Source organism: Rhamphochromis sp. 'chilingali' (genome assembly GCF_963969265.1).
Source record: "Rhamphochromis sp. 'chilingali' genome assembly, chromosome: 17".
Classification (NCBI taxonomy): Eukaryota; Metazoa; Chordata; class Actinopteri; order Cichliformes; family Cichlidae; genus Rhamphochromis; species Rhamphochromis sp. 'chilingali'.
The window spans coordinates 10,282,463-10,310,036 of NC_137944.1; the positions used below are offsets into that span (position 1 = coordinate 10,282,463).

The window sequence follows — 27,574 nt, forward strand, 5'->3', positions numbered from 1 at the left end:
TGTTACTTGGTGTAATATTTGATATTTCTCTGGGTCTCACTTGTGTGTCTTTTATTAAAGGAACATTTCTATATTGTGATATATGGTCTCCTCAACTGAACTGGAAAAAATTACTCATACATTTGTGTCATTGCGTCTAGATTATTGCAGTGCTGTATTTACTGTGTTGGACAAATTGTCTCTTTTACGCCTCTAAGCTATAGAAAATGCTGCAGCCAGACAATTAAAACATTCTAGCAAGTGAGCTCAAATCACTTCTATTTTCTACTTCTACTTGTTATAATTTTCCCCCGATATATTTTAGTTTTAGAATTCTTGTATTAACATACTAAATGGCCAGGCTTTAGCTTCTTACAAAACAGTACTACCACTTTGTTGACTCTGTGGACTCTCCTAAAAAATTATTTAAAACATTTTTTTAAACAGGCTTCCTGGTGAGAATCTTACAGATTTTTGGGGGGCTATTATGGCTTAAGTGTACTTTTCCAGTATAACTGATTCTCATTCTCGAGTGTCAGCTTCTTTTTAACATGTAAACACAGACTGCGCAACGTAGGCTCAAGGCAGTAATGACCTCTGATCTATTGATTCTTATCCTGGAACATGATTTTTCATCTCTCTGGTCTCATGCGTACTGATTTGTGTCCATGTAATTCAGATTTTCTTTTACAGGGCGAGAAAGCTGACATTTGGAGGTCTGAAGGACGGTTTAGTGGTGGGGTTATTCAATTTGCCACTTAACCCAGAGACCCAGGTTTGGATAACACATGTCACACTTCAGTTCAGTCACTTTTTCAATACTTTACGAATTAATGTATTTTTTTCAAGATCTCAATGTATCTTTCCCCTTTTCTGGTCAAAATATGTGCTGATGGTGTGAAATATATTGAATTACATCAGTTACATATTTGTTACAAATTCCTGTTCATGACTAAGAACACATATAAATAAATTTTTACAAAATTCCAAGTCCGATATGTTCTGGCAGATTTTTCCTCCCCTGGTGTTATAGATATAGCTTGAAGCCACCTTGCCTGTAGGGCACACTGACTACCAGATGTCAAGTTCAAGGATTTATTCTCAGCTAAAGCTGTTAAGGCCGAGGTGATACCGACAACATGTCAGCCGTGGTAACCTCTCTTTTAACAACCTTTTATCGCCTCCAGAGACGTTAAGACATTTCAGACATGCAACTGATGCCTGCGCTCAGCCTGATTTCTTTGTCTTGTGCAAAACATGCAACGCAGTCTGTTGAACACTTCATGATTATTCCTTTTCCACACCACACAGTGTTTATACTGTTTCAGTGTCTCAGCCTTTTAGCATTAACCGGGCCCCCCAGCTGCTCGACAATCAAACCACTGATGCCTTTTCTCTTTTTGTACTCCACATATAATAAGTTCGTCTAGGTCTTTCTCAGCCTCGTGGTTGTGTATTTGTCTGTCTTTGCGCTCAACCAAAATCCTCACGCCTTCCCCTTATGTAGCCTGTCGGAGAGCGTTAAGGGCTACAAGAGCAGCGAAACGTAATAACCAGTGAAGCCCTGTGCCCTGTCAGCACGACTCATCCTCCAGAAGGCCTGCACATCAGTCCATAGCAGCCCAGATTAAGTCATGCTCCACAATAAGTCTGACACATGGAGTTGGAGATTATAGCAGCAGACCATTTCCACCATCTACTAATGCAGATCGTCTAAAGCCCGTAGTGGAGTGATCAAACAGCGCACTCTGGTGGTGAAATAAAAAAAAAAATACTACTTATCTTTTTTTGGTTTGTTTTAATCTGATATTAAAACACATTACAAAGTCAGTATGCAAATACTCTTATCTTTTTAAATTAAATTATTGGAAAAAGCACAAGTCATGAACAGGTTTTTGTTGATGTGAGCTTTAACCAAGAGCTCAAATGAACCCATATCTGCTCCTTAAACTTCAGTTTTGAAAGCTAATAAATAAAATACTACTTGACAAGTGTAAAATACAGGCAAGTCTGACATTGAGTATATTATGTTCTTTTATATCCTCAGTTGAACAATCAGTCCAGTAGCTCACACTATCCAAGATACGGAAAAAAAGCAACAGGTGTTCACAATAAATGAAGAGTGGAGAAGATTTATCAGGCAGCATGAAACTGATGAGAATACAGTATGTGGATAAATGATACCGCTCCAGTAAGGAGTTCAGTCTGTTTCCTCTGAAGTGTTGAGAGCGAGAGCAGGCATCACTGCCAACATCCTCCTATAGTCCCATGAGGATGTCACACAGTGCAAAAACAAAAACAGTTTGCAAAACTACCACGCAAAACAGAGTGCAATTCCTCCTAGCCTCAGGTAACACCAACACTGTTACTGGTAACGAGTCTGATGAACAGAAGGGACTTGCAGACTGCCGCTGCCCAATCTGACTGATCATCAGCACCTTTTCTAAAGCCGTCCATGTTGACTTTACTGTTACAGTGCTTTCTCCTGACCTCAGGTTGTTCGCAGAGGCTTGAAGTAAAATTATAGTTCATAAAGACATGATCCCATTTGTATACTTTTGGCCATTATTTTCCTTATTATTAGACCCCCAGGGACCATCAGTCCATCAGCAGAAAATTGAATAAATATATTTATAATTCAGGTCATTTTCAAGTAAAACATCCAAGTATTCTCTTATCTTATCTGTCAGGATTTGAAATATTTAACTTTTCTTTTTACTGAGGAAAAACAATGTTTGATGGATATTTTACTGTGCCTGTCTGGTTAATCGGGAAAAAAGAGACATGAAGACATTGTGTGAAACAGTTTGATGTGAACTGGACTGATGGTGTGGAACAGCTCATAAACAAAACATGTGCACCGATTTAAGATCAAAGTATGTGCTGTCCCAAACTCTATGTAGACATTGTAATCAAAGTAAAAGCGGGGATTTCGCACAGCATTTGCTTCACTTCAACATCATCTAACACATGCAGGCGTCATGTTTTGCTGTGTGTGTTAAGCTTCTAAATACATTTATCTTTAACTTCATAATTATCACATCAAAAATTTGTGGATTTTAAAGCGTACAAGTTTCTTTGAAGTCACAGTCCCAGTGTTCCCAGATTTCAGTAGCAGTTACTTTGGTGAGTACAGGGTTAAAATAAAAAAAAGAACAGAAATAATGGCCAAAACTATAAATTTTAGAGCCAAGTCATTATATGCTCGAACCTTCAACTGGAAAACAAACATAAGCATTTCATATATTGCAGATCCCTCTTTGCTTCAATAAAAATGAACAAGCTTAGCGGAGCATGTACAAAGACACAAAAAAGGAAAAATGGCTACCCTAAAGCTTGGTTTTAGTCCAAGGCAATTTGTGGATTTGGAAATCCTGTGTATTTACAGTTTGTCGAGTCCGTGATGGCTCAGTCCATGAGTTCATACCTGCTGTGCTGGATAAAGATGGTTGTGTCTTATTTGACCTTGTTTTCTTCCTGAGTGTTTTCTCCTATCACCACTATCTGTACGTGCGACAGGTGTCCGCTAGCATCCAGTTGCACCTCCTGAACCCTTTCAGTGTGTGCCTCCTGCAGCTGGTGCTGAGTCTCCTCCTCCGTCTCTGCCGACATGGTCATCTCCACCCCACTCTGGACCACCATGGTGGCCCCTTCTCTGCCTGACTCCCCGGTCAGCTGGAGCTCCATCACTCCCACTGCCTGCTCCACAGGAGTTGGATTGATCTCAATGACCGTGTGTTCCTGGCTGCCCTCCACTTCCCCCTGCATCACCTCCTGTTGCACTAGCATGGTGCCGTCTACCACTTGGCCTTCTATGGGCACCACCTCTGCACCGCTGGCCTGCTGGCTTAGCTGCACCAGCTCCATGGGGCTCATTACTGTGCCCAGTTGGCTGGAGTCCTGCAAAGCGGTGGTGCCAACCAGTGTCAAACCTGAGGACGGATGCAGGGTGATGGTTTCTGTCTTACCATCTCCAGCCACCATGTAGCGGGTGAAGACCTGCGAGCCGGCAGGGAGTAATGTGACTGTGTTGGAGGACTGGGACAGCGAGGCAATAGGTAGGCCTGCCACGGTGAATGGCTGCCCCACTGAGGACAGAGAGATGGGTGAAAGAACGGTGAACTGCTGAGGCTGCAGAGTGGCTTGCTGGTTTATAGGGGTGGTCAGGAGGGTGGTGGTGGAGGCAGGTCTCTGGAGTCGAGGCCGCTTGGTCGGGCGTTTAGTGGGAGTTTTGTTTTTGGCAGGCTGGGGGCAGGTGAGAAGAGCTCGTACTTGCTGCTGCTTCTTCTGTTCTTCCAGCTGCACCTCCAGGTCTGCAGAGACATGACAGGACTGACAGTGAGGGCTGAGTCAACCACAAGAATGCATTCATTTTCAGATTTTTACAAGATTACAACGTGCACGTTCTTATATTGATCTCTAATATCAACATTCGTCAGACAGGCTAGGCATGTATAATCCAGCAAATGTCAAATCTAATTTCACAACAAAAACCCTAACTCAATAAAAACGTCATTCTTCATTTTAAGTATTCAAAAACAGTTTTGAGTAACATGATAGATGTGTGAAATAAAAATATATTCACACGGAAATTTTGACTGTTATGAGTCAAAAGTCATGAACTATCTGTTAGGATTCTGAATTGATTTACGACGTTACGCACCAGAGCTGTTATTTGTTAACTTTGACTGGCAACAGAAAGTATTTAGTGTAAACTTTGTCACATTGGGTGACACAGTGGTGTAGTGGTTAACACTGTTGCCTCACAGCATGAAGGTACTGGGTTCTAATCCACCAGCTAGTCGCGGACTTTCTGTGTGGATGTTCCCTCCATGTCTGCTGGGACTTTGGCTTCCTCACACAGTCCAAAGAGAACATATGGAGTTGGGTTAACTGGTGATTCTAAAGTGACTAATATTAACCAGATATCCAAACCTCTTATGTGTTCTCTGGATCCTTTATACAAACTGTCTTTCTGCATTCACGTAATTATTTTTTTTCCTTATTTTCTATGTAGCCAGTTAACTCTCCATCAGTGTTCAGCATAAAAGCAAAGCTTCCATTTGCTTCCCTCTGGGTTCAAGGAGGGCCAACCGAGACCATCACTGTCTTGGTTCAGGCAAATGATAAATCTAATTTAATTTCTATACAGCGATGATCCTACCTTGTTTGTAAAAAAAAAAATAATAAAAAATACTAAAACAAATACCCCTAAATTCTCCGTAAACTTGGTCCATAATTGACAAATAAAAAATGACTTGGAGGGAGGTTGGACACAGAGGTAAATAAATAAAAAAATAAGAACCCAAAAATGATATCCAGTCATGGAGGAAGCAAGACTGTACACCATCTGGGAAAATGATCTTGACTGTTATTACCTCGGATGGGAGCAGTGGGAGTCATCACTCTTTTTCATTATCAACATAGTCAGACTCAAAGCACAGCTGCTGTCACTGACCTGTGTCACTGCTCATTTTATCAGAAAAATGTGTAAAGAGAACAGTTATAGTGTGACTGTGGCTGCATTTTATTTTTTAAAATGATATAGTGATAATAATGATGATCTGCAGCACACAACCTTTTAATTATTGCTGGGTAATGGTGTAGTGCAGCGGTCTCCAACCTTTTTTGGGCCACGGACCGGTTTATGCCCGACAATATTTTCACGGACCGGCCTTTAAGGTGTCGCGGATAAATACAACAAAATAAAACTAGTACTGGTACTGAAAAATAGAAGAGTTGTTCATAACACACGTGAAAAGACCCAGGAAAACCGAGTTAACGATAAAAAGGATAACAAAATAACGCTGAAAACCGATAAAAACCCTGAAAACTATACATTTCACACCTGAGCATCAACTCTCGCGGCCCGGTACCAAACGACTCACGGACCGGTACCGGTCCGAGGCCCGGGGGTTGGGGACCGCTGGTGTAGTGCATTTGGGAGCAAAAGCCTCACAATCAGGAACTGAAAGATTGCAAATTAGAACAACTGTCTGAAGAATTTTGCTTAATCAAAGAGTGGAACTCAAGATGGACTGAAACCAAATTTTGATTCTCTATTTTTGTCTTTTTCTTTTAAACCTCATGTCTCTCACCAATAACAAACAAAAGTAACTTGTTTTCCCACATATATGTAACAATAAAGCCATTGACTTTTGGCTTTTTGCCTTTTTGAGGAGTAGACAGGAAAAATGGGGAGCGTGCGCATGGGGAGACATGCAGCAAGGGGCTGCAGGTTGGACTCAAACCCAAGCTGCTAGATTTGATGCATGAAACATGCCTAAACAACTATTTACTATGAGTGGCATTATCTTGACCTTCAATAGCACTGTCAGGAGCCTTGGAGTCATCTTTGATTGGGTTTTTCTTTAACTGACACATTAAACAGACATCTAGGATTACCTTCACTTATCTCTGCACTATGACAACATCCTGACTCAGAGGGATGCTAGTTCATGCATTTGTTACATAGAGGTTGGACTAGTGTAACTACTGATTATCAGGGTGCTCTAAAAGGTCCCTGAAAAGGCTACAATTCATCCAGGACACCAGCACAAGTGTACCATATGACCACATGTCTTCCAACCAGAAATTACTTCAAGATCATTCTCATTGGCATGTGCAAAGTCCTAAAAGATTGTCCTTAAATATCCCGAAGACCTCACAGTACCAATTTATCCCAGTACAACACTTACACTTCCTAATTTCCAAAAGTAGAATGAAAGGCAGAGCCTTCAGCTGTTAAGCCCCTCCCTGTGGAACCAGCTGCCAGTTTGGATTCAGGAGACAAATTCAATCTTTCGATGGTTTTGAATTTAGCCTCAAACCTCAACTGTCACTTAACCATCACTTAGTTATGCTACTTTGGGCTCAGGCTGCTAGGGGATTTCCTAGGATCCGCTAAGCATGTCTTCTATAAGCTATTCAGGGTCACTCTCTGTGCTCTTTCTTTTTTTTTGCCTTCTTCCTCTCCTCAATCCCCATCAGCAGAAGGCTGCCCCTCCTTTCCTGTTAAAAGAGAAATCTTCCTTCCCACTCTTGCAAAAGTGCTTGCTAACTGAGACTCACATGATTACTGCAGTTTAATTCAATTTCCCTTTACTTTATTATGTAAAGCCATGATTGTTTTTAACAATTGGCTCTATAAAAATGATTTAAATAAAATTCGTATGAATTTAGCGGCTCTATGTGGCAGCTCCTGAAGTAGAGCCTTGTTTGTGTTCTGTACTCACTGGTGAGCATGCTGAGCACCTGCTCCTGACTGGGATCCGTCTGCTGCTTTCTCCTCTCCACAATCTTCTTGACCACATCGAGCAGATCGAAGACCTGGGCGAGGTTACTGAGCACGGCCACCTCTACCAGACAGGAATCTGGGATCAGTGCAGCAAGCAATCAAAAAAAATTACTTGGTCAGTCAGAAAGGAGGAACAGATTCAGCTGTTTGCACAGTAAATCAGTGTGGTATTACTCTAAAAGAAGCTTTTCTAAAAAGCTTTCTGCTGTTGGACAGTCATTTTCAGTTTCCAACAGCAGCTGAATTTGCTCTTTCTTTCCATGCATTTCTTATTCACATAGGTCAGAGTGTGTCCCACACAACGCCTCTGTTTTGGCGATGCAGTTTCCCAGTGCATGTTGGCGTCGTTCTGCACCTGTGTCCTGTAGGCTGGCCGGATCCATGCGCTGCTGCACGCTGTTTAACAGCTCCACAAGCTCCGTGTTGATGTTGGTCACCACTTCACCCAACAAACCCACATCTGCAATGCCCTTCCAAAAGTTCAGTGTGTCCTCTGCGGACAAACAGACAACACAGAGCAATCTTACTCACACACAGTGTTACATATATCCATGCTGTTGGAGATGATTTCCATCTCCGTGCTGTTATTATACTCTTAATCTGTGTTTGGATATGTGCTCAGTGTTACCAGAGATCTCAGCTGATCCCTTTTTGTCTGCAGACTCCGATGAACTTGAGCTCCAGTCCAACTTCCCGCTCAGGACCTTTGCTCGGTCTTCTGCAGCTGCCCCACCATTACCCAGGATCACCTGACCTGTAACTTGTACAAGACAACAGACATGACTGAGGAGAAGAATTTTAAATGCAATTCTGGATTTAAGAGGGAGCCAAACTTCAGTGTCACATTCCCCCACCACACTTCTTTATCTTTAGTGATCTTTTTTTTGTTGTTGTTAATTTTACCTTATATCCTGCTGGGCAGCTTTCATCATGTCTCACAGTAAATTAGCAGTTTTCTGTATCATATCATTTCTCTGTGTGGGCTGAATAATTATCACCTAAAGCATTAAATGATATGCAGTGTATTAAACACCCAGCAGTAGTTTGCAGGAAATTATAAAAACTTAGAAGATCAAGCCAAACTAAATAAGCAATTTGTCTGCAGACAGACAGATTTTCTTTTTTTAATTATTCTTTCATTCAGCTGCGCTGTCACTGTAAAACATGTCAGTGTTGGATGAAAGCAGGTGAAAATATTGCTTTTCTTCACCACTAAGCTTGTTGAACAGGTGGTTTGATAATACTGCTGTTGGCTCTGTAGCCATGAAGGTAACAGCAATGAGCCCCGTTGCTATCAACTCTAGAAGGACGCTATCGTTTTCTCCAGCTGGGTTCAATGTCTCGATTTTGTGCTGTTTGTGTCAGACAGAGAGGAGAGGCTGCGCTGTAAATTACACCACTAATGACAATGTCATCTTCACTGTTGTTGTGTTATCAGATTTTTGTTTAGAAAAGCAGAAGCAGCTTTTGTTGACTCTTATAATAGTTTACATGAGCACAGGTGCACCTAAACACATTGTGCAGTTTGCACACATTTATTTTCAGTCTAGAGAAACGCTTGTATTGTGGAGAGCTCCACCACCAGCATCATCCTCCTGCTTTGTTTTCCATGACACTAAAAAACCTCCACATTCTTTCAGCAAGCTCATATGTTTCTTTTCTGTAAAAACGCAGACCGCATAAAGGACTTTTAAATAAGGGTTTAGAAGTAAACTTGTAACTGTGCCTAGTAGAAACAGTCAGTGGCCCTTATGTTAAACCTATCTTTTGACTGAAAAACACAACAAATATAACAAAATACTCAGTTATGGACTATAACATCACTGCTGTTTAAATGAGCAAATCTGGACTCACTGCACCTTCTAGTCAGTTCAATTCAAATGTATTTATACAGCATGAAATCACAACAACAGTTGCCTCAAGGCGCTTTATATTGTAAGGCACAATAATACACTATATTCAGATTTTTACCTTGAGAGGATGTAGGTGTGGTAAGTCCGGTGCCATCAGGAGGGAAGCGTGTGTTGTTTATTAAAAGGTCAAACTTGGTGCTGCGACATGTGTTAGTGCACAGAGTGCTGTGCTGGTAGAAGTCCAGCTGACCGGAATCCATCATTTTTCTGGAGAACAGAAATGAGGAAATATATAAAAAAGGGGAAAACATGTTTGTTTGACCAGAGATGCTATCATCGTTGTCAAAAACATTTGCATCTTTTAGAAGTGAAGATCCAGTGCAGTGCCTTTCTTTCAGTACACTTATTCTGTTTGGAACTAATAACCACAGGAGCAACTGTGTAAAGTGCAACAACTAAGTCGTGTCTGAGAGTTGCCCACACAGATATCCTGGAGAGAATATTAGAAGAGGTTTACATAAAATGTGCAACAGACTTAAGCAGTGCGTCTGCAATACATGCAATATCTGTATGCATTTAAATCAAGTTTTGCTTACAGCAGTCCTTTCCATACTGGCAGGGCAAAATCCACAGTTGGTGTTCTGTGCAAACCTGTATTCTAGAGTTACTGTGCAGCTGATAGAAGCTTTAGAAGGTGCATGTTTTAAAGCTGCTGCTTTTTAGTGTGACAGTCTCTCTGTCTTTGTGTATCTCTCAAAAGTATTTCCTGGTTGAACGACAACAGTTCAAAAAAAAAAGAAAAAAAAAGGGAGTTTTATGCCCACTGCTTTAAGACACTTCATAAAATGTGTCCCAACTATTTTGTCTCATGCCAAGAACATGAGACAAGAACATGAGACAAGAACATGGTTTAAGTGTGTGCATATTCCTGCATTTATTTCCACTTTCTTATTTTAACACTGCTGCAGGGCTATTCCACATGTTAATTTAATGCTGTGTTTTAGTGCTGATTGTTGCCAGTTTTGCTGGACTGCATTATTTCACTGATCTACAGCCAAAACAGTTGTAAAACAACAAGCACTGCGAGAGCACAACCCTCTACCAAGGCAGCTCACTCTCTGTATTTACTTAATATAATGAAATCTTATTTTGGTATTATTTCGAATGTGTAGCTTTCATTTCATTGTTTAGTAAATTTATTTAAATGTTCAATCCCCCCCCCAAAAAAAAACAAACAAAACAAAACAATACTCAACAAGGAATATTATACACATCTTTTATATTTCAGTGGTTATCTAACCTGTTACTGTAATGTTATAATAAAATAATGTGTTTTTATATCATATATTTATATTTCCTATATACATACATCTTGTCAGTACACACAGTGGCAGTAAGAATGAGTTTAAATAGCTCTATGTAGTGTAACTATCACTTTGACCTTCAGATTAACATTTTGCTCTTGAACCAGAGGCGAAAGGTCAAATGTAAAATCATATTTTAAATCCTTATAAATGACATATTTACTGTCATATACACTTCAGCGTCTGGCACGTGTTACTTTAGCCTAAGCTGTTGTTGTGATGAAGGTAGAAACATTTATCTGGATTGTTTCTGCTCTCCTCCGGTACATGAGGAAAAATATCTTCACTCCTAAATGTTTAAGACGTTCTTCAGAGTTAGCCTTCTCACATGCAGCAAATAATGTACAGCTTTAGCTTTGGACATCTGCCATTTCTGGAACCAAGGTTGAGACAAATAGTTCGTTTGGATCAGAAAACAACAGGTCCCCTGAAATGTGTACAGGGCTTAAAGTAAGGGTAATTTCTTTATGGATGTCTATTTTGGGATTATTTTTAGTAAACAATTTATTATTAACTATATTATAGAAGCTATATTACTTCTCAAACACTTCAAACCTAGAAAAAAAAAAGAATCTGTTGGCTCACAGCTTTCTTGCTTTTGAGACTTAGGATCACCCAGTGCTACTACCTTCTGGCTCTGACTGCCTGCAGTGCGTCCACATGACAGGAGATGCTGTGCCATTGCCAGTAACCATATAAGAGTCACTGGTCAGAAGGAGACACTGTTGCATCTATGTAAAGCTGCAGTTTTTTTTTTTGGATAGTCAAAATCCTCTGCTTCTCCTGTGCTTTTAATTAGAGGCGCATATACAGATGTTCTACCCAGTAAAGAGAATCTTAACCCTGCACATTGTTGGTGACAGACTAGTAACCTTTAGACTGCAAGAGAGATTGAAAATAGCTGTGACACAATTCATCAATTTGAAATAGAAAACTCAATGTGAAAAAAACCCACTTTGCTCATTCTTTCACTGCTAGAAACCAACAACTAATTTTATCCAAGTCCAGACACAAATGTCAAAGGCATGAAAATGATTCAATATCTGTCAAACTGAGTTGATCACTACACAAGATGTAAAGCATAGATGAAATATTGTTGTCAAATGATGTCAAATAAATCCAAGAAACTGAAAAGTGTGTATAATAACGCAAACTGTATTATTTGCAGTGCAGTCTTCCAAAAGCCATGTGATCACTGAAGCAATATACGGCTAAGTCACAGCACACACAGAGGGTTTTTTACATTAATAAAATAAGTCTACTTTACTCATCCAAACGGTAGTGTATCCCTGAAACTAAATAATTATCCATGAATTTATCTGCAAGACACAATGATCACAGTCAGGTTTTCCACTACAGGCAACATACATTTCATTGTAATACTGATTAGCGCAGCTTAAACGTGATATAGAAAAATCTATTTCGACCAGTCAAAGAGACAGGAAGGCCCGTGGTTTATCGTTATCATCTCACTCACACTCAGAAGTGAGGCAACAGTGGCTTGTTAGTTTCCTGTCACAGAGCCACAGAAGAACATTTGAATATTTATTCTAGATGGATGAGTCACATCTCAGCTCATTACCATGTGGTGCAGCGCAACCAACCAGCACTTGCTCATCTAAGGGCCATAGAATGTCAGTGTTCTGTCTCAAAAATAAATCCCCGCACCTCAGCATGACTCCCCCCATCCTGATGGCTCTCTTCCAGTCTTTCAGAGTAGCTTTTCCAGAAATGTGCACAAACTGCTTGGGACTGATCAACTGGTCTTCATACTAGTGGAGAGATTGCCAGTTTAGTAAATATGTTCAATAAGTGCAATGATGAAACAACAGAAATAACTAAAAGCAACACATTACAGTATCATATGTCTTGTCTTTGGCCTTTAATATGAAAATGTAATAGATATGCTGTGGTTCTAGAATCATGGTAGACTTCTAACCATGAGCAATTGTAGCAGCTAGAATAGCGAAATATTTTTTTACTGTGTTATATCAGGAGAAAAAAATATAAAATATGCATAAGTTTTCTCAACTTTAAATAATAATTTTCATGTGATGTACTGAATTCTGTTTTTTCAGTGCTACACTTCCTATTTAATGGAAGTGTATGCTCGATGCTCACAAGACAACAAAGAATTTCATGTGGATCAGAAGATTGAATGGACTTAGTAGTTCATTACAAATACAGTCTGACCTATGTAATTCAACTCATAACACTGCGATCAAAAAATGAGCATTGTTGTGAAAGCATGAACGAGAACATTTATCTCATAACTGCTCGGTCGTTTCATCCATGTCTGCTTGGAGCATGGTTATTTGAAACCTGCTACTTGCAGTGAGAAGAAATGAACTGGATGACTCTGTAGATATAGTGGGACACTTGTCAGTGCTACATGTTTATTTCCTGCTCAGAGTCTATTGAATGACCTAGTTGTCACGTTGCTATATTTGGCAATGTTTTAATGACTTGTCATTTTACTCCATGTGAGCCAAAAGAAAAAAAGGGATACTAACCTTCACACATTTCACATTGATTCCTGGGCACACAAACTTTTTCACTAGCAACACAGCTTTACAGTCACCACACGTTATAGGGCAGCCAATTTCAACGTCGTCTCCCTCAGTTTGCTCTACAGGGAATAAATGTATGCAACATTTACCAACAAGCTTTATGTAATGCAATCTGCAAAACTCATGGATCGTTACATCCCTCAAGTTGTCTGAATCACTGTGACAACTAGGGCTGGGACATATCATACCGTTCACGGTAACACCGGTATAATGTTGGGCAACGATAAGAAAATGAAATATCGCAATAGAATATGGGTAAAACGCGCATGTGCAGTGATTTTGTTTTCATACGCACATGGAGGAAAAAGCAGAATGAGGAGGGCGAAAGCGGATCGTTGAAGGAAATGAACCAGAATTTGTTTGTAAAAATGCTGCAACTTCAGTGGTGTGGAACAGGTTTAGCTTTCGTCCGTCAGATACACAACAAAGCACTATTTTTGGTACAGCATGCTAGCGGGCCGTCGTTATTACCGTGTTTGTTGGAAAATACGGTACACTTGAAATCAATCCTTTGATTTTTCTGAAAATCGACAGTTCCCCTTATAATCCTGTGTGCCTTATGTATGAATTCTGGTTGTGTTTACTGACCTCGAAACGATTTTATGTCGTACACGGCGCTCGAAAATCTGTCAAATGTTTTAGTACGACTTTGCTAAGCTACGAACCCGCACCGCTTGATGGATTGTCGGAGCATTACAGCTATTGTAGGCAGGCGCCTCGCGGAGTGATACGTACTGTGCTTCAACATAATATTACCGTATTGTGTGTGTATAACCTCTTTTTAAGTGTTGTGATTATTATACATGGTTATGCTGAGGATATGTCGGCCAATTTCCACTGGAAATGTCTTTTGGTTAAACTGTCAGCAAGGAATTTGCACTGTTACGTCTTTATATAACTTTAATGCACATAAAAAACAGCTGCTTGTTTATGTGAAAATACATTGATGTTTTTTTTTGCACTAATAAAGTTGTGGAGTTGTAAAGTATTTTGTCTAGTGTCAATTATATCGTCAGTTATATCGTTATCGCAAATTTTCAAATGTATATTGTGATAAATATTTTTGGTCACATCTCCCTGCTCTAGTGACAACCACTTACCTGAATGAGATTCAACAGCCATGACAGCCGCATCTGTTTCAGCAGACTCGTCTCTGAAAGGATAGATAGTTGGGACATTTTCTCCTGGTACAGCAGAGTAAGCATGGGAAATGACTGACCATCTGGAATCTCTGTAGCTCTGATTGTGGTGTTATACAACTTTGAAGTGAATTGTAGTTTCTCAGTACATACCCAGTGGTGATTGGCTGGAGCTGGAGGATGACCTGAGTCTTATTAGGGTCATCGGGGTCACCTTCACCACTGTCGTCCTTTACCATCACCACTTCCCCCATAGGTACAGTGACCTCATCAGTGGTCGCCATCACACTCATTGAAGTAGACTAGAGGGAGGGGGCCACTTCTGTGCAACAGCTACCTAGGGGTTTGTTCATCTGAAAAGCCATAAATATATTAAAAAGAAAGGCAGATGATGGTTATAAAAGGCTGTACATTTTTCTGATTGTTTGCATTTCAGTTCAAACTGAAATTAAGAAAAAAATGCTTCACCTACAAATAGCTGAATATCTGAGCCCTTAACTCATCTTTAAAAGCCCACCATAGGTATTATTAGTTAACTTCTGCTAGCTAACATTGGGTGAGCTAACTGACTTGTATAACATTATAAGAAAGAGACATGACACTCCAAAAATACTAAGATGCAATTAATAGCAGAATTCCAAAAAAAGCTCAAAGAGGGTGGGAGCAAAATAACCTCAAGGGGATAAAATATTTTAAAGCTTTTTTTGAGCTAAAGTCAGAAAACTTTGATAACCCATCTTGAAGTATCTCTAGGCATCCCAAGATGACTGATGAGTTAGCGAACTTTGTCCTCAAAGGACAAAGAAAAAGCCTGAATATTTAGTGAGCCTCTGCACTGATTACATTCAATTCATTGAGGCGTTCCAGCTGAGATAAGAATGTAAGTGCACACGTGCCTACAAATAAAGACTAGTTATGTGACATTTATTGGCATCAGCTGGATTTACTCAGATTTAGTCAGCTGTATTGGCTAAAACAGCAGAAGTTGTACCTGAAGATTTGGACTACCTTTATTTATTTTGACAGGAACTGTGGGGCCTTCATTGTTCTTTCCATAAAACTTTACCACTGTGCTTGGAGAACAGGAAACGCCTGATGAAGTTTGACCCAACTAAAAAGATTTTCTTAGTTACTACAATCGACTTCTTTACTGTGGCTGACTACTGTGTAAGGCCAGATCCTAATAAGCTTTTGTCAGTCATCACTTTCAGCTGTGTTTTTGTATTGTAGTGGCTTAGATAACAGAAATCCTGGTAAGTTTCAAATATTTATTAGAGATGGACTGATCCGATATTACGTATCGGTCCGATACTGACCTAAATTACTGGATCGGATATCGGAGAGAAATAAAAAATGTAATCCGATCCACTCAAAAGCACCTCACAAAACCTGCGACATAGCGTAACCCAGCTCATAACCTTAGCACGTCGGAGGAGTATGCGTTGTGATAGAGCGGCTATGGCATGCGAGACCTGTCGGTGGTCTAGCTGAGGATTTGGAGCCTCGCTACCAAACCGGAATTTAATCTCCGAGAAAGTTATCCCAGATGAGTAAAGCATGTGTGTAAGTTCATCTCTGAATGTTTGTGAAGCATTCCCAGCGAATGCTGGGAGCGACTGCCTCTCATTCTCTCCCTCTCCTGCTGCTACTTCAATCATGAAACTGATCAATGATCAGCTGATCGGCTTTTCTGTCGCGAGTCCGTCTCTCTTGTTAGTGTATCGCCCACTTTGCGCCACAAAGACAAGCTGTTGTTAGAATTTATTTAATATTACTTTCTACACCAGGATCCTTTTCTACGTAGCTGACGGCTGGTAACTGTGCAGGGGCGGGTCTAGCAAAGTTTTGCCAGGGGGGCCGATAGGGCATTAACAGGGAAAAGGAGGGCACAAAGACATACTTTTCTTTCTTATTGTCATGTCTAGCTTTTAATAAATAATTATCTGAATCTTACAACCAAAGTTTTCATCTGATGTAAAATGTATAGAAATCCATTATTAACTATAAAGTCAAATTTATAACCTACTAAGCTATAGTACTTTTTCCTTTGGGAAGGTACCATCTGTGCAGTCTGCAATTCTGCTGAAGGAGGATGTTGAATCTATTTAATTATTATAGAAAAATTATTGATTTCTGTGCGTTTTCTTTTACATGTGCATTAAATTAGAGTTGATTATATCAATTAAGCATTATAGGGCAGAGGGTGGGGGGTGGTTCCCTATTTTTTTTTTCCTTTTTTGTTCGGAGTTGGCAACCTTATTAGTTAGGTTGCTTAATATTTCCACTAAGTACTCTTTAAAATACCAGAATAGGGAGGATGGTGTGGGTTTAAGTTTATTAGATTGATCAGTATTGCTGATCTATGACATATTTGGGGTACAGTGTATTTTTTGCATACAGGTATAACAGAATAGCTTTAGTTTTGTTTTGTTTTTTTAAACTTGAGTATGAACTTATACAAAATGCAACAAGATATTTAAAAAAAACATTTTATTGATTATAAAATATGCTATATCGGATTTATATCGGGATCGCAGATATCCAAATTTAGGGTATAGTATCGGACATAAAAAAAAAGTGGTATCGTGCCATCTCTAATATTTCTGCAGCTATATACAAGCTGATTAAAAAATAAACAACAAAAACAACCTAACACTATTTGTTTCACCCTGTATATATTATCCAGACAATTGTAGCCTGCTTCAAAATCTGACAATTGTGCCCCAAGGAATACTCATAAGATGAGTAATGTGAAATTTTCAAATCCTGTTATTATTATTATTAATAACTCTTTGTTTAAATGTAAATATTTGATGCAATTTAAAAACTAAATTACACAAAACTACTCGTTTCCTTTTACTTCATTGTTAGTGACTTCTTAGAGACCACTTCTTGAAGGAGAGCTCCTGGCTTCATGGCCCACTCTTTGCGAAACTCTGCTTTGACATTAGTTGAACTCATGTTACTTTAAATTGGATTGGAAAAATATCTGCCAAGATTAAAATATAAATCTTATTTCAATGTTGAGGTGCTGTTTCCAAGTAAGGTGAGCTTAGCTAATTCAAACCAAAGAATGCCGCGTTTTGTAAATGGCCTGACTGGTCCACTTGTTTGAGACTAATATTAACTGGATTAATATAAGTCATTTTTACGTAACGGTTTGCTAGTGTGCACGTAAGGGTTACACGCGAGATTATATAGGCTAGTAAATTTTCAGAAGCTGTTTTTTGCCGAAATGTGAAACCACGATAGCCAGAAAAGCAAGCTTTTATTTTTTTAAACGGATACATTTTCTTAGTAGAATACAGCAAGAGTGGGTTTTTCCCACGCGCATTAGGCATTAGAAACCGCAGTTTTACGTGTTTTGGGGGCTACTAACCAACAAGTGGCTACAAAACCATTCGCAGCTCAATTAAAACTACACCTTTACGTTTTGCTGCAGATAAATTACTTTTACTAAGTTGGCTTGGTTATCGCTACCGCTGTAGCCGGCTGACTACTTTTCGCTGTCGGAGCTCCTCAGACCAGGCTCGACGGTAGCCATTACTGCTAACACAAGGGCGTAACTTGATGTGTGGGAATCCAAACAATAGCGTGAACTCCACTGCCCGAGACGGGTAAAGCTTTGCATTTACAGTGTGACGGCTACGTGCCGCTTGTCTATGAACCGTACGTCCCTTCGTAACTCTGCATTTTAACTCTCCGCTCCCCCTCAAAATGACGTCTCCCTGTGCGGCGGCACGTACAGCAAACAACGGCACGGCGACGGCGTTGCCCCTCCATTCAGTTCGAGCCTGACTGACTGAACCCCCTCCGCAATGTACCCAAACCACCCCGCTAAAACTACAGCTTGTGTGGCGAGAGCGGTCGCTATTTTACAGTTGTGTATATTTAAAAACACACAGTAAAAAAATAGCTCGTTCTTACCGTTTTAAGAAGCCAAACGCATCCCTAGATAGAGGAGAGCTGCGGAGCATGCGCACTCAGTAGCTATAGTTCGACTTCCTGCTGAACAGCGCTCGCCCTGTTTTCACTCTCGTGTAAACCCTGTGTAAACCGCAGGTTTTTAACCACCACTGTGACTCCTTATTAGCGAACCTATATATGCAGGCGAGAATAAGTGGGTATTACCTTGATATATGTTTTATCTGGTCATATCTCAAAGAATTGTATGTTAATTTATGACAGTGTGTACTCTACATAGATCATTTTGGTACTATTATACTTGCATTAAACTTAAGAAGACAAATGCTTATTTCTGCAACGCAGGAGTTATGTGTATTCCGACATGGCTGGTCTTTTTGTTGACAATAGAAATTAGGGCGCCAAGATATGTGATCATCGGCAGCCCAAGAAGTAAAAATTATGCTTCCGAAATCTCTTGATGGCGATTCCGCAAGAGAAGTGGAGACCCCACCTCTCCTGTGCCAAGCATGGCAGAAGCCCTTTTTACCATGTACGCCGGACATCCTGCAACCTGACCAGAGGTAACCTGTTCTTCACTCAGGGTTCATGATGTATAAACCTCAAGTCGGCACAGAAAAGTTTCACAATATTTTGTATAACTAAATACGGCAAGTCAACCCTTTATCTTTCATTTATATATTTATATAGTCAACGGGAATAAAAACTTGACCGTATTTGGCTATTTAGTTTTGGACACCGAAAAGCATGATGGGTAAAGAGGGCGGGGCAATTGACATTGAATGCTGCCATTGGATGCTACATGCACTCGAATTAATGTTGCATTCAGGCAATGTGGGAAAGTCGATTACATGGTTACAATCGTAATCGTGAGATTCTGTGAGATTCTTTAAGAGCGATTACAGAATCTTGATAGTTTTTCGACCTCTCCCTGAGCCTTACATAGATTACCGAATTTAATTGAAAAATAAAACTTTGTTATATTTAATTTTATTATATACTGTTTACGCTGAATTAAAAGTGAATTACACATCAATAGAAAGATCATAATACTGTGGTGTGTGTGTGCGGTGTTCGTGTTCTCTGTTGCTCAGATTCCCAGGCGCAACTTGAGGACATTTACTAAGTTATCTGAATAGTAGCATATACGATCATATACATTTAAGTATTGCAATGATCTTTTATGATGTTCTCATAGCTGAAGAAAATCAGTAATATTCTAAAGCTAACCTAGTGTAATACAGGTCCTAATTCTTGGTTTGGATCGGCCTCACCAACAACATTTGTCCAAATTTTTACCTAACTACCATAAATCAATCAAATCCAGGCAACGATTATGTTTCTTAAATCTGTCAGAAGAGGGCGCCAAATCTTTGTTAAGAAGACCATCCAGTCCAAACAATATTCAACGTACATCTATTTATTCATTTAATAACCAATATCCCTTATACATAACATAAAAATAAATAACATTTATTCAGTAATACTGTGGAACATGACCATCGGGGGATCAGAAGCTGTACTGTTGATGTTACATGGTAGAGAAACCCTACCTGTGATTATTTTGATCAGTTCACTGGATATGACACTATTAATTACATGGGTGATTTGTTTCTTTTTTCTTTCTTTTTTTAAATGTTCTTATTTGTTTTCTTTCTAAGACTGATGAGAGATAATTGGTATCAATAGCTGCTTTTCCACAACAGGAACAACAGTGACTATGACCTTTGGATGGACTCGCTATGCTGTCAAAGTAAGGAAAAGGGAAGAATTATTTGACCGACCAAAAAGTCCATACACAGAGGCATGTAAAAAGCTTTGGTAGTACTTTTCAAAGTTTCAGTGGGCTACAAGGGGGTCGGGCTTTTAGAGCAGGACATTTCTGATTGGTTAAATAGAATATTTGGAGCATATCATGCTGTTAATCACCTCTGGCTCCTCTTGGCAATAGATGTTTGTTTATTATGTTCCACGGAAATAGTTGGTTACAGATTCTAAAGCCCAGTTTGAGGGACGAGAGAGAGAAAGCAGCAGTGGTTAAGTCAGTTAGAAGAAAAAGTGTATACTGGAGAAAAAAAGGTTATTTTCTTTTTACCTTTTCTTTCTACAGGTGTTAAAATCTAAAGCACAGATATACACATTCTCTGTGGTCAGTAAAGAGATTGAACTGCCATGCTGTTAGCTCAAAAAGGTACTCTTTATATTGTATTCCAAAAAGCTGCTCACAAACTAAAATATAAAAATGTTAGGTTTTGGCTTGATTGACCAAAAAATAGTTCCAGAACGATAACTCCACTTACATATACAAACTGAAACATTTACATATTGGTGAACTTTATGAAGCTAAATTATTGGGCCAGAATTGAATAATGATCTTTTACTATTTATGTTCCTATATAGAAAAATTAAACAGAATTTTGGTGATATGTTTAAAACATAAAAATAATTTGTGGAAAGTAAACAGGAGTTAAACAGCACAGCCAAGGGTATGCACAGTTTGTAAAGCAAGACAAACTAGTAACACAGGTTTTGATAAACTGAATAGAGCTACCGTTTTCCTTTTTGCATTAAAAAAGATGCTAGAATAGCTTTGGATTTCGGTTTATTATATCATACAAATAATGCTGAAGCTGAATCCAAGTGTAATATAGTAAAAAGTGATACTAAACCAATAAACTAGTGATGCTTAAGGAACGATAGGAAGTATATTTTTTACAGCAAAGCTACATTTAAATCATACGTTCAACAAAACTGGCAGAATGAAATATATCTATTTGAAGATAGAATAATTAAAGATTATTTGTCTACATGTGTATCCCCTGGAACACGTTAGGTTGGCACCAAAAGTCCAATATTTAAATCATTTTTCGGGGTTTGGAAAAAGTCAAAGACAAAAATTAAGATTTTGTAAACTAAGTGCATGTCTGCTACACGATTCAGCTTAATGTCTTCAAACTATGAAGTCTGTTTGCTCAGAAGTGTTCGCTGCTTGGTGTTTTTGCAGTTCATTTGTTGAAATAAGTCAGATGGAGGCAGTCCTTATCCTAAGCTATGCTAACTGCCTCCTGACTCCAGAACACTAGAAGATAATGTCGCATCAGTCTTGTCATCTCACTGGGAAAGAGAGATTGGAAAGAAAGCAAATAAGAATATTTCCACAAATTGTTTTCAAAGAACACAGAGAGAAGCTAGAGTTGGACTGAAAGTTAGTCATTCACCTTCATTGTAGTAATATTACTACTTACAGTCACTGCAGATGTATTGGTATAGCTTGTAAGATTACAAATAAGATGGAAATGAATCATATTTTTTGTGCTGTTGTTGATTGATGTATATATAAGTTTTCAATTGGTCTTTTTATCCCATAGATTCAATCTTTCAAAATAATACTTCTTCCTGTCTTTCCAGTGTTTTCCTCCCGACTACATGAGTCTGTAGTCGTCAGTAACGCTCACAGCACAGTGCTAACACACAGTATCATACAATACAATGTAACCCTTAGAGGCAAAAGTGAGAAAGGTAGTTGTACAGACTTGTTAGTTTTCATTCAGCACGTTTTCAAGGCTTGCCACCCCAACACTGTATTCCTCACCTATGCCAAGAACTCAAAATGATAACATTTGATTGTCAAACAAACACAGACTTTCACCAGGGGAAAAAATGCAGTTTGAATTAGTGCAAAACAATAAATGAAAAACGAAAAGGGATTGCAGAAATGAGTTAGAATACATTCCTTGTCAAATACTAAGCTGCAACCACATGATGTACATTTTATTAACTGGTTCAGACAAATGAAAAAAAAGTGTCAGACTGGTCACATGAATGCTAAGTAAAAACATTAGAATGCATATTTTCTTACTGTTTACAGTGTAGTGTGTGTTGTAGAAGCCCCAGGGAAAGCAAACTGTACGCAACAAGATCCAGGCTTGCAAGCAGCAAATTATTAGCCTCTAGAGCCTTAAAGGAATTCATGATCCTCTTTGTTAAAGGTATTCACTGCAGGTTTTGGAAGTCATGTGTGCAGACACCCAATCATTCTCCATTACAGCTGAATAAAATCTACAGTACATTAGTTAGTTAACAAACAATGTGAGCAAGATTAACTTGCACTTCTTAACTATATATAGGTTGGTAAAAATTCTGCTTTTGAACACTGATAAAAGGGATTTCTTCTGTTATACTTATATAACAGGTCTAAAATACAATAGCCTACTACTGTAGCCCTTAAAAAAAACAAAAAACATTTAATATTCTTTAGGATTTTGCTGAAAAGATACTGATATGTGGGGGCCAAAGAGGCAAACTAGGCTAACTCAGCATGAAGACTGGAAGCAGGAGTGACAGCTATCACAATAGCTAGCGATACTAGCGCCTCTAAAATGCACAGCTTATCTTCCTTGTTGAATCTGTGGTTTAAAAAAGTCTAAATCATTTTTCTTATTAATAATTCAGCAGGGATTCTGGAGAGAGTTTTTGAGTGTCTCCAGCCAGCAAAGAAAAACTAAAGTCACAACAAAGATTTTATCACATTTGTTAGCTAACAAGGGATTTTAGTGACTTTGGGTGTAGGTATATTGCAGCTCCAAACTGTTGTTTTAGAATTATATTTATGTGCGTAAAATCAGCGTGAGAAAATTAATAATGGGAAATTCCTTTGTCACATTTATATAACAGGTCTAAAAACATCATAAAAAACACAATAACAACAGAACACTTACATTAGTGACTTTGGAAAACAGTTGCGTATTAACAACTTAACTGGTTGAGTGCCTCCAGCTGTTGAAGAGTAATAGATAAACTTGGTAACTACAGGTTTTAGTGGCTTTTCAGACATGGTTTAAACAAGAAAGTGCCAGTTTAGGGAACCAGTAGGCAAGTGATACAGGTACAGGAAAAATACACACAAACCCTTTTAGTTGGTGTTCAGAGGGAGGGGTTATAAGTTGTTAATTGCAATTTTGTCTGTTACATTTTTTGACAACTGTAACTGTGTTTTATAAAGCTGTCCAGAACAAAAACAGACAACAAATGCTCCCTTTGTTTGATTCTGTTTTGATCCAGCTACAGAACATTACCAAGGGCCACCACTGTCCCACAGGCCGCACTTTGGCAACCATGAATGTAAACATAAAATTAATTTGCTTAAACATGTTACTACTCTCAATTCTTTATGCTAAGCTAAGCTGGAGCTTTTCTCTAATTCTCTAAGCACTTTTAAGGCCCTACAAAGAATTTTATCAGGTTCATTTGTACAGCAAAAAGAAAATGAAAGCAAAAAAGGCAGAAAATGCAGCTAAATCCTTTGTCATGGTTTCATGACATGACATTTGTTGGGCTGATGGCCCGGATAAGCTGAATTAAAGCCAGTTTAGAGGCCTGCAATAAACATATCAAAGCTCATTAGGTTTTGCTGTGCATATCATCTATGTCTATATCAATGGGGCATATTTAGACCTTAAACTTCCTTTTCTCACATTGCCACTTACTGCTATTGTGAATGTTGTATGTTACACTTAGTCTAATTACAATAATCTATGTTTATGTATACACTTTTACTACAAATAATCTCTACTTTTTTACAAAAAAACCCCACATTATTAATCTATTCACAGAATGGTCAAAGGTCAATTTGGCATAAGTGCACACACAGCTTACAGTAGCAGGAGGAGCACATTGATTTAATATGGTGACACTTATTGCAGAGTGCACTGTTCACACTATGAATTAAATAGCTTTCAGTCACCTTTAGCTCTCATCTTTATAGATTTAACTATTATTTACAATGTTACAGCCACTTAAGACTGCAGGCAAAGCATTGCACAAACTTTTGACAAGTAGAAACCCATAATAGTACCATATGAAATGTGGATGATGCCAGACCATAATAGTCCATTTGTACTTTCGTATGCTCAGTAGTCCTTTAGCTCCATTGCTATGAAAAGGAGTACTGGCTACACTTTAAGCAACAACACCTGATCACATTGGCATGCTTTCTTTTTTTTTTCTTGAGCAAGATGAGGCTCAAAACAGCTCGACTCATGCTACATCATATCAAATTAACAATACAATACTTTCCCAACAGGTACACATTGGTATTTACTCTCGCATCCTGATTGAAAATAATCCCAGTGGTCTGAAAAATCAACACAGAAAGGTCACAAAACACAAGGTGAGGAAGTGATGGATGGTGATATCACAGGGTGCTAAGCCTCAGTGATTTGGTTTTGATGATCGGCTGTGAGACAAAGTGAGCTCTTGGTGTGATAGGATAGTGTTGGAACACAAAGACTTCTCAGTCAGCAGTGGCAGCTTTTTTCAGCTGATGGAGGGGCCAACTCTTCATCCTCTGCAGAGTAGAGAACCTTGGCAGTCAGGCCGCTCTTCACGCCATCCCACCCATCACGGGTGACGATCTCCCCCATCTTCATCAGCTCGTAGATGTCCCTGGTCAGCAGCTCAAAGGCCCGGTCCACATTGCTGTTGCACTTGGCTGATGTCTCCACATAGCGAATGCCCAGCTCAGCGGCCAGCTGCTCTGCCTCATCCCTGCTCACCTTCCGGTCCTTGTTGAGATCACTTTTATGGCCGATGAGGATGTAGACCATGTGGTGAGGCAGGATGTGCTCACTCACCTCCTTGTGCCATTCCCTCACATGGTCGAAGGTTTTACGATTGGTGAGATCAAAGACAAGCAGGCCACCTACAGAGTTGCGGTAATATGATGTTGTGATAGACCTGGTGGAAAGACACATTACTGGTGTTAGAAACCAAAGACAAACATCTCTAGACTTATAACTTCTAAATGTCTTGGACAGCTCTATGAACTTGGATGGTTCCTACCAGTTCACTACCCTTATACTGCTGTTTGTAACATCACAATATGAGTTTAATTTTTGTGGTGGAAAATTCATATCACTTGAGGTAAGTCCAAGTCCTCTCTGCCAAAGCAAGTCAAGTCAAACCCTGAGTCAAATCAAGTCTTTGAAGAAAAGGGGTGGCTGTAGCTCAGGAGGTAGAGCAGGTCTTCCAGTCTCCATGTCAAAGTATTGTTGAGCAAGATACTGTACCCAACTTGCCTGATGCGTTTTTCGGTGTGTGAGTGTGTGTAGGTGAATGGGACATGTATAAAAAAGCGCTTTGAGTGCTCAGTTACAATAGAAGAGTAGTCATAGTTCCCATTAATCAGTTTATAGAAAACAAACTTAAATATTATAGCCAAAGTGAAGCTCAAATGTCAAGACAGCGGAAACTAAGATAAGATCAAGTCCCATTTGACACAATCCCAAATCAATTTTCACACTGTTTTCCAAGTCAGTCAAGGAATGTGGTTGCATGCTCTCTTTTAAGTCTTTCAACTGTCTATTTGCAAGCTAACCACTTAAATGACACAAGAATTTCCTTTCAAAGCTGTGTTACTGGTGTTTTACATTAGTAAGACTCATGGAGTTACATCTGTGCTTTAGCTGGCCTTGCCATTCAGATGAAACTACTTATTGAGACAGTGTGCTCAATATGAGGGGAGTTAAATATGTTAAAACTGAAGCATACTTAATAAATTGTGTAAATTGTGTACTTAAGTGAATTGTGTCAGGACCTCATTTATGATGGTAATATATCACTGAATGGCATAATACATAATTTGATAATAAAGTTGGACCTCACCCAACATTTGGGACTTTTTTGTGATCAAAGTCTGTGAAATGTACAGGTCTAATAAATATATTCAAGTCATATTGCTATGGAAGGTCTGTCTCTCTTGGCTTCTTAAAACAATTTCTGTAATTTTATGAAGTCAAAACTTGCAATGCGAATGCTTTTTTTTTTTAACGTTTCATACATTAATGTGCTTAATTAAATGGAAACTAAACAATGCCATCAAGTGAAATAAAATACAAAAACACAAAGGATCCTTTGGGTCATAACATCTGGTGCATGATACTATTCTATTTATAAAAATATATGCACATACAGACTCTGATCTCTGCATTTGATGCTTTAAAAACCACAGATTCTACAGGCAGATAGGCAGAAGTGAAAGACAAGTGAAGTGAAGCCTGGAGGAAAACACCCTCAGAGGCTTCAAACGGGAAAGCAGATCTAAGAGCTTCTCCAGACACAGGAGTTCTTTAAAGGAAATGATCCGTGACAGTGGGCATGAAAAGCAGAGCAAGCAACAGGATAGATGAATGAAAACAACAACAAATAGATTTGGATCGGGACTTGTCATCCCCGCGAAGGCCTGGAAATTGTATATGAGGGAATCAAACTGGGGCCTAAATATGAGGAGGCTGCCCATCATCCATGAAAGCATGATGTAAGTCGCCGTGTCCTGTTGTTATACAGGTCAGGACATCGTAATATCTTCTATTGGCCTCCTTTCTCCGCTGTCTAAACTCATTTCATTACATGCTAACGAGAAGGGGAAATGGCCCATATTCAATTTAAAGGGACTGAGAATAGTAGCCAAACACGACATTAAACCGAGGGCTCGCAATTATTTATTTAAAAATCTCTTTGAAGGACTATGGTTGTATACATATTTAGCTCAGATAGATTCTATATAAGATACATTTCACCTCACTATACCTGAATCGTTCCTGGCCAGCCGTATCCCAGAGCTGGAGCTTTATTTTCACCCCGGGTTCGATGTCAAGCGAGCGGGCATAAAAATCTACCCCGACCGTCGGGTCCGCCACATCGCTGTAAATTCCATCCGTGAAACGCTTCAACAGCGAGGACTTGCCCACTGTGGAATCCCCGAGTAGAATGATTCGAAACTGATATTGCCACAAAATATCCATGGCATGACTAGAGGGAAGATACCTGCGGAGTGAGTGTGTGTGAAACAAAGCCCTGCGCGCGGCGTGTTTACATGGAGCCCCAGCTGCTGCTACTGCCTTCTGTTCAGGAAGAGACGCGGAGCACAGAGCGGCCGCAGCAGTCATGTGATAGATTTACCTATGCTCTACTAGTCGAATATCACTCCAATAAACCCGCTACAACCTCATCTGGCCTGTGTATGTTGTAAAAGAATCATATAGGGGGTTTAAAAGCAGCAAAAACAGAACAATATATCTATATGAGGTCCGTCTTGGGCATGTTTTGCACAGAGTTTCCTTAACCACCCCCATTTATTTAATATATCGTCCGCTATTGATATCACAAAACCTAAAACACGCAGTGTGTTGCTGTCCGTGGTTCTGAAGTAGCCTATATTCACTTCCGACGATGGTCTGGATTTACAGCATATTTCTCTAATTGCACACAGTTTATTCTGTGCCGTTGTACTCTGTGAAAAATGCGTGGCTAGTTAAGTGTAAAACCCTATTGCCTGAGTCTCAGTAAACTTCAATAAATACAGCAGGCATTGCTTAAAAAAAACAGAAGAAGGAGGAGGAGTGTGATACTACATATCCCACTATTCAACCGGTCCGCGTGAGTAACGCGA

General features: G+C 39.3%; 2 protein-coding genes across 3 annotated transcripts; both read right to left on the bottom strand.

The window, feature by feature from the left end:
- Positions 1–1,751: 1,751 nt before the first annotated feature.
- On the bottom strand, positions 1,752–18,266 carry gmeb1 (glucocorticoid modulatory element binding protein 1). Of its 2 annotated transcripts, none has more exons than XM_080864056.1 (10): positions 18,130–18,266; positions 14,356–14,555; positions 14,164–14,216; positions 13,007–13,122; positions 12,162–12,265; positions 9,248–9,396; positions 7,905–8,030; positions 7,632–7,769; positions 7,215–7,352; positions 1,752–4,292 (listed from the first exon to the last, which is right to left on the bottom strand). In XM_080864056.1, exons 2-10 carry the CDS (start codon positions 14,493–14,495, stop codon positions 3,436–3,438), a joined length of 1,821 nt encoding a protein of 606 aa, XP_080720182.1. In that variant the 5' UTR covers positions 14,496–14,555; positions 18,130–18,266; the 3' UTR covers positions 1,752–3,435. The 2 variants fall into 2 exon arrangements, with proteins under 2 accessions (XP_080720182.1, XP_080720181.1); XM_080864055.1 differs by having other exon boundaries at positions 7,905–8,036.
- A 1,275-nt stretch (positions 18,267–19,541) lies between these two features.
- Positions 19,542–27,462, bottom strand: rab42a (RAB42, member RAS oncogene family a). Its single transcript, XM_080862224.1, has 2 exons — positions 26,713–27,462; positions 19,542–24,861 (listed from the first exon to the last, which is right to left on the bottom strand). The coding sequence occupies exons 1-2, from the start codon at positions 27,069–27,071 to the stop codon at positions 24,423–24,425; spliced, it is 798 nt and encodes a 265-aa protein (XP_080718350.1). The 5' UTR covers positions 27,072–27,462; the 3' UTR covers positions 19,542–24,422.
- Between the last annotated feature and the right edge of the window lie 112 nt (positions 27,463–27,574).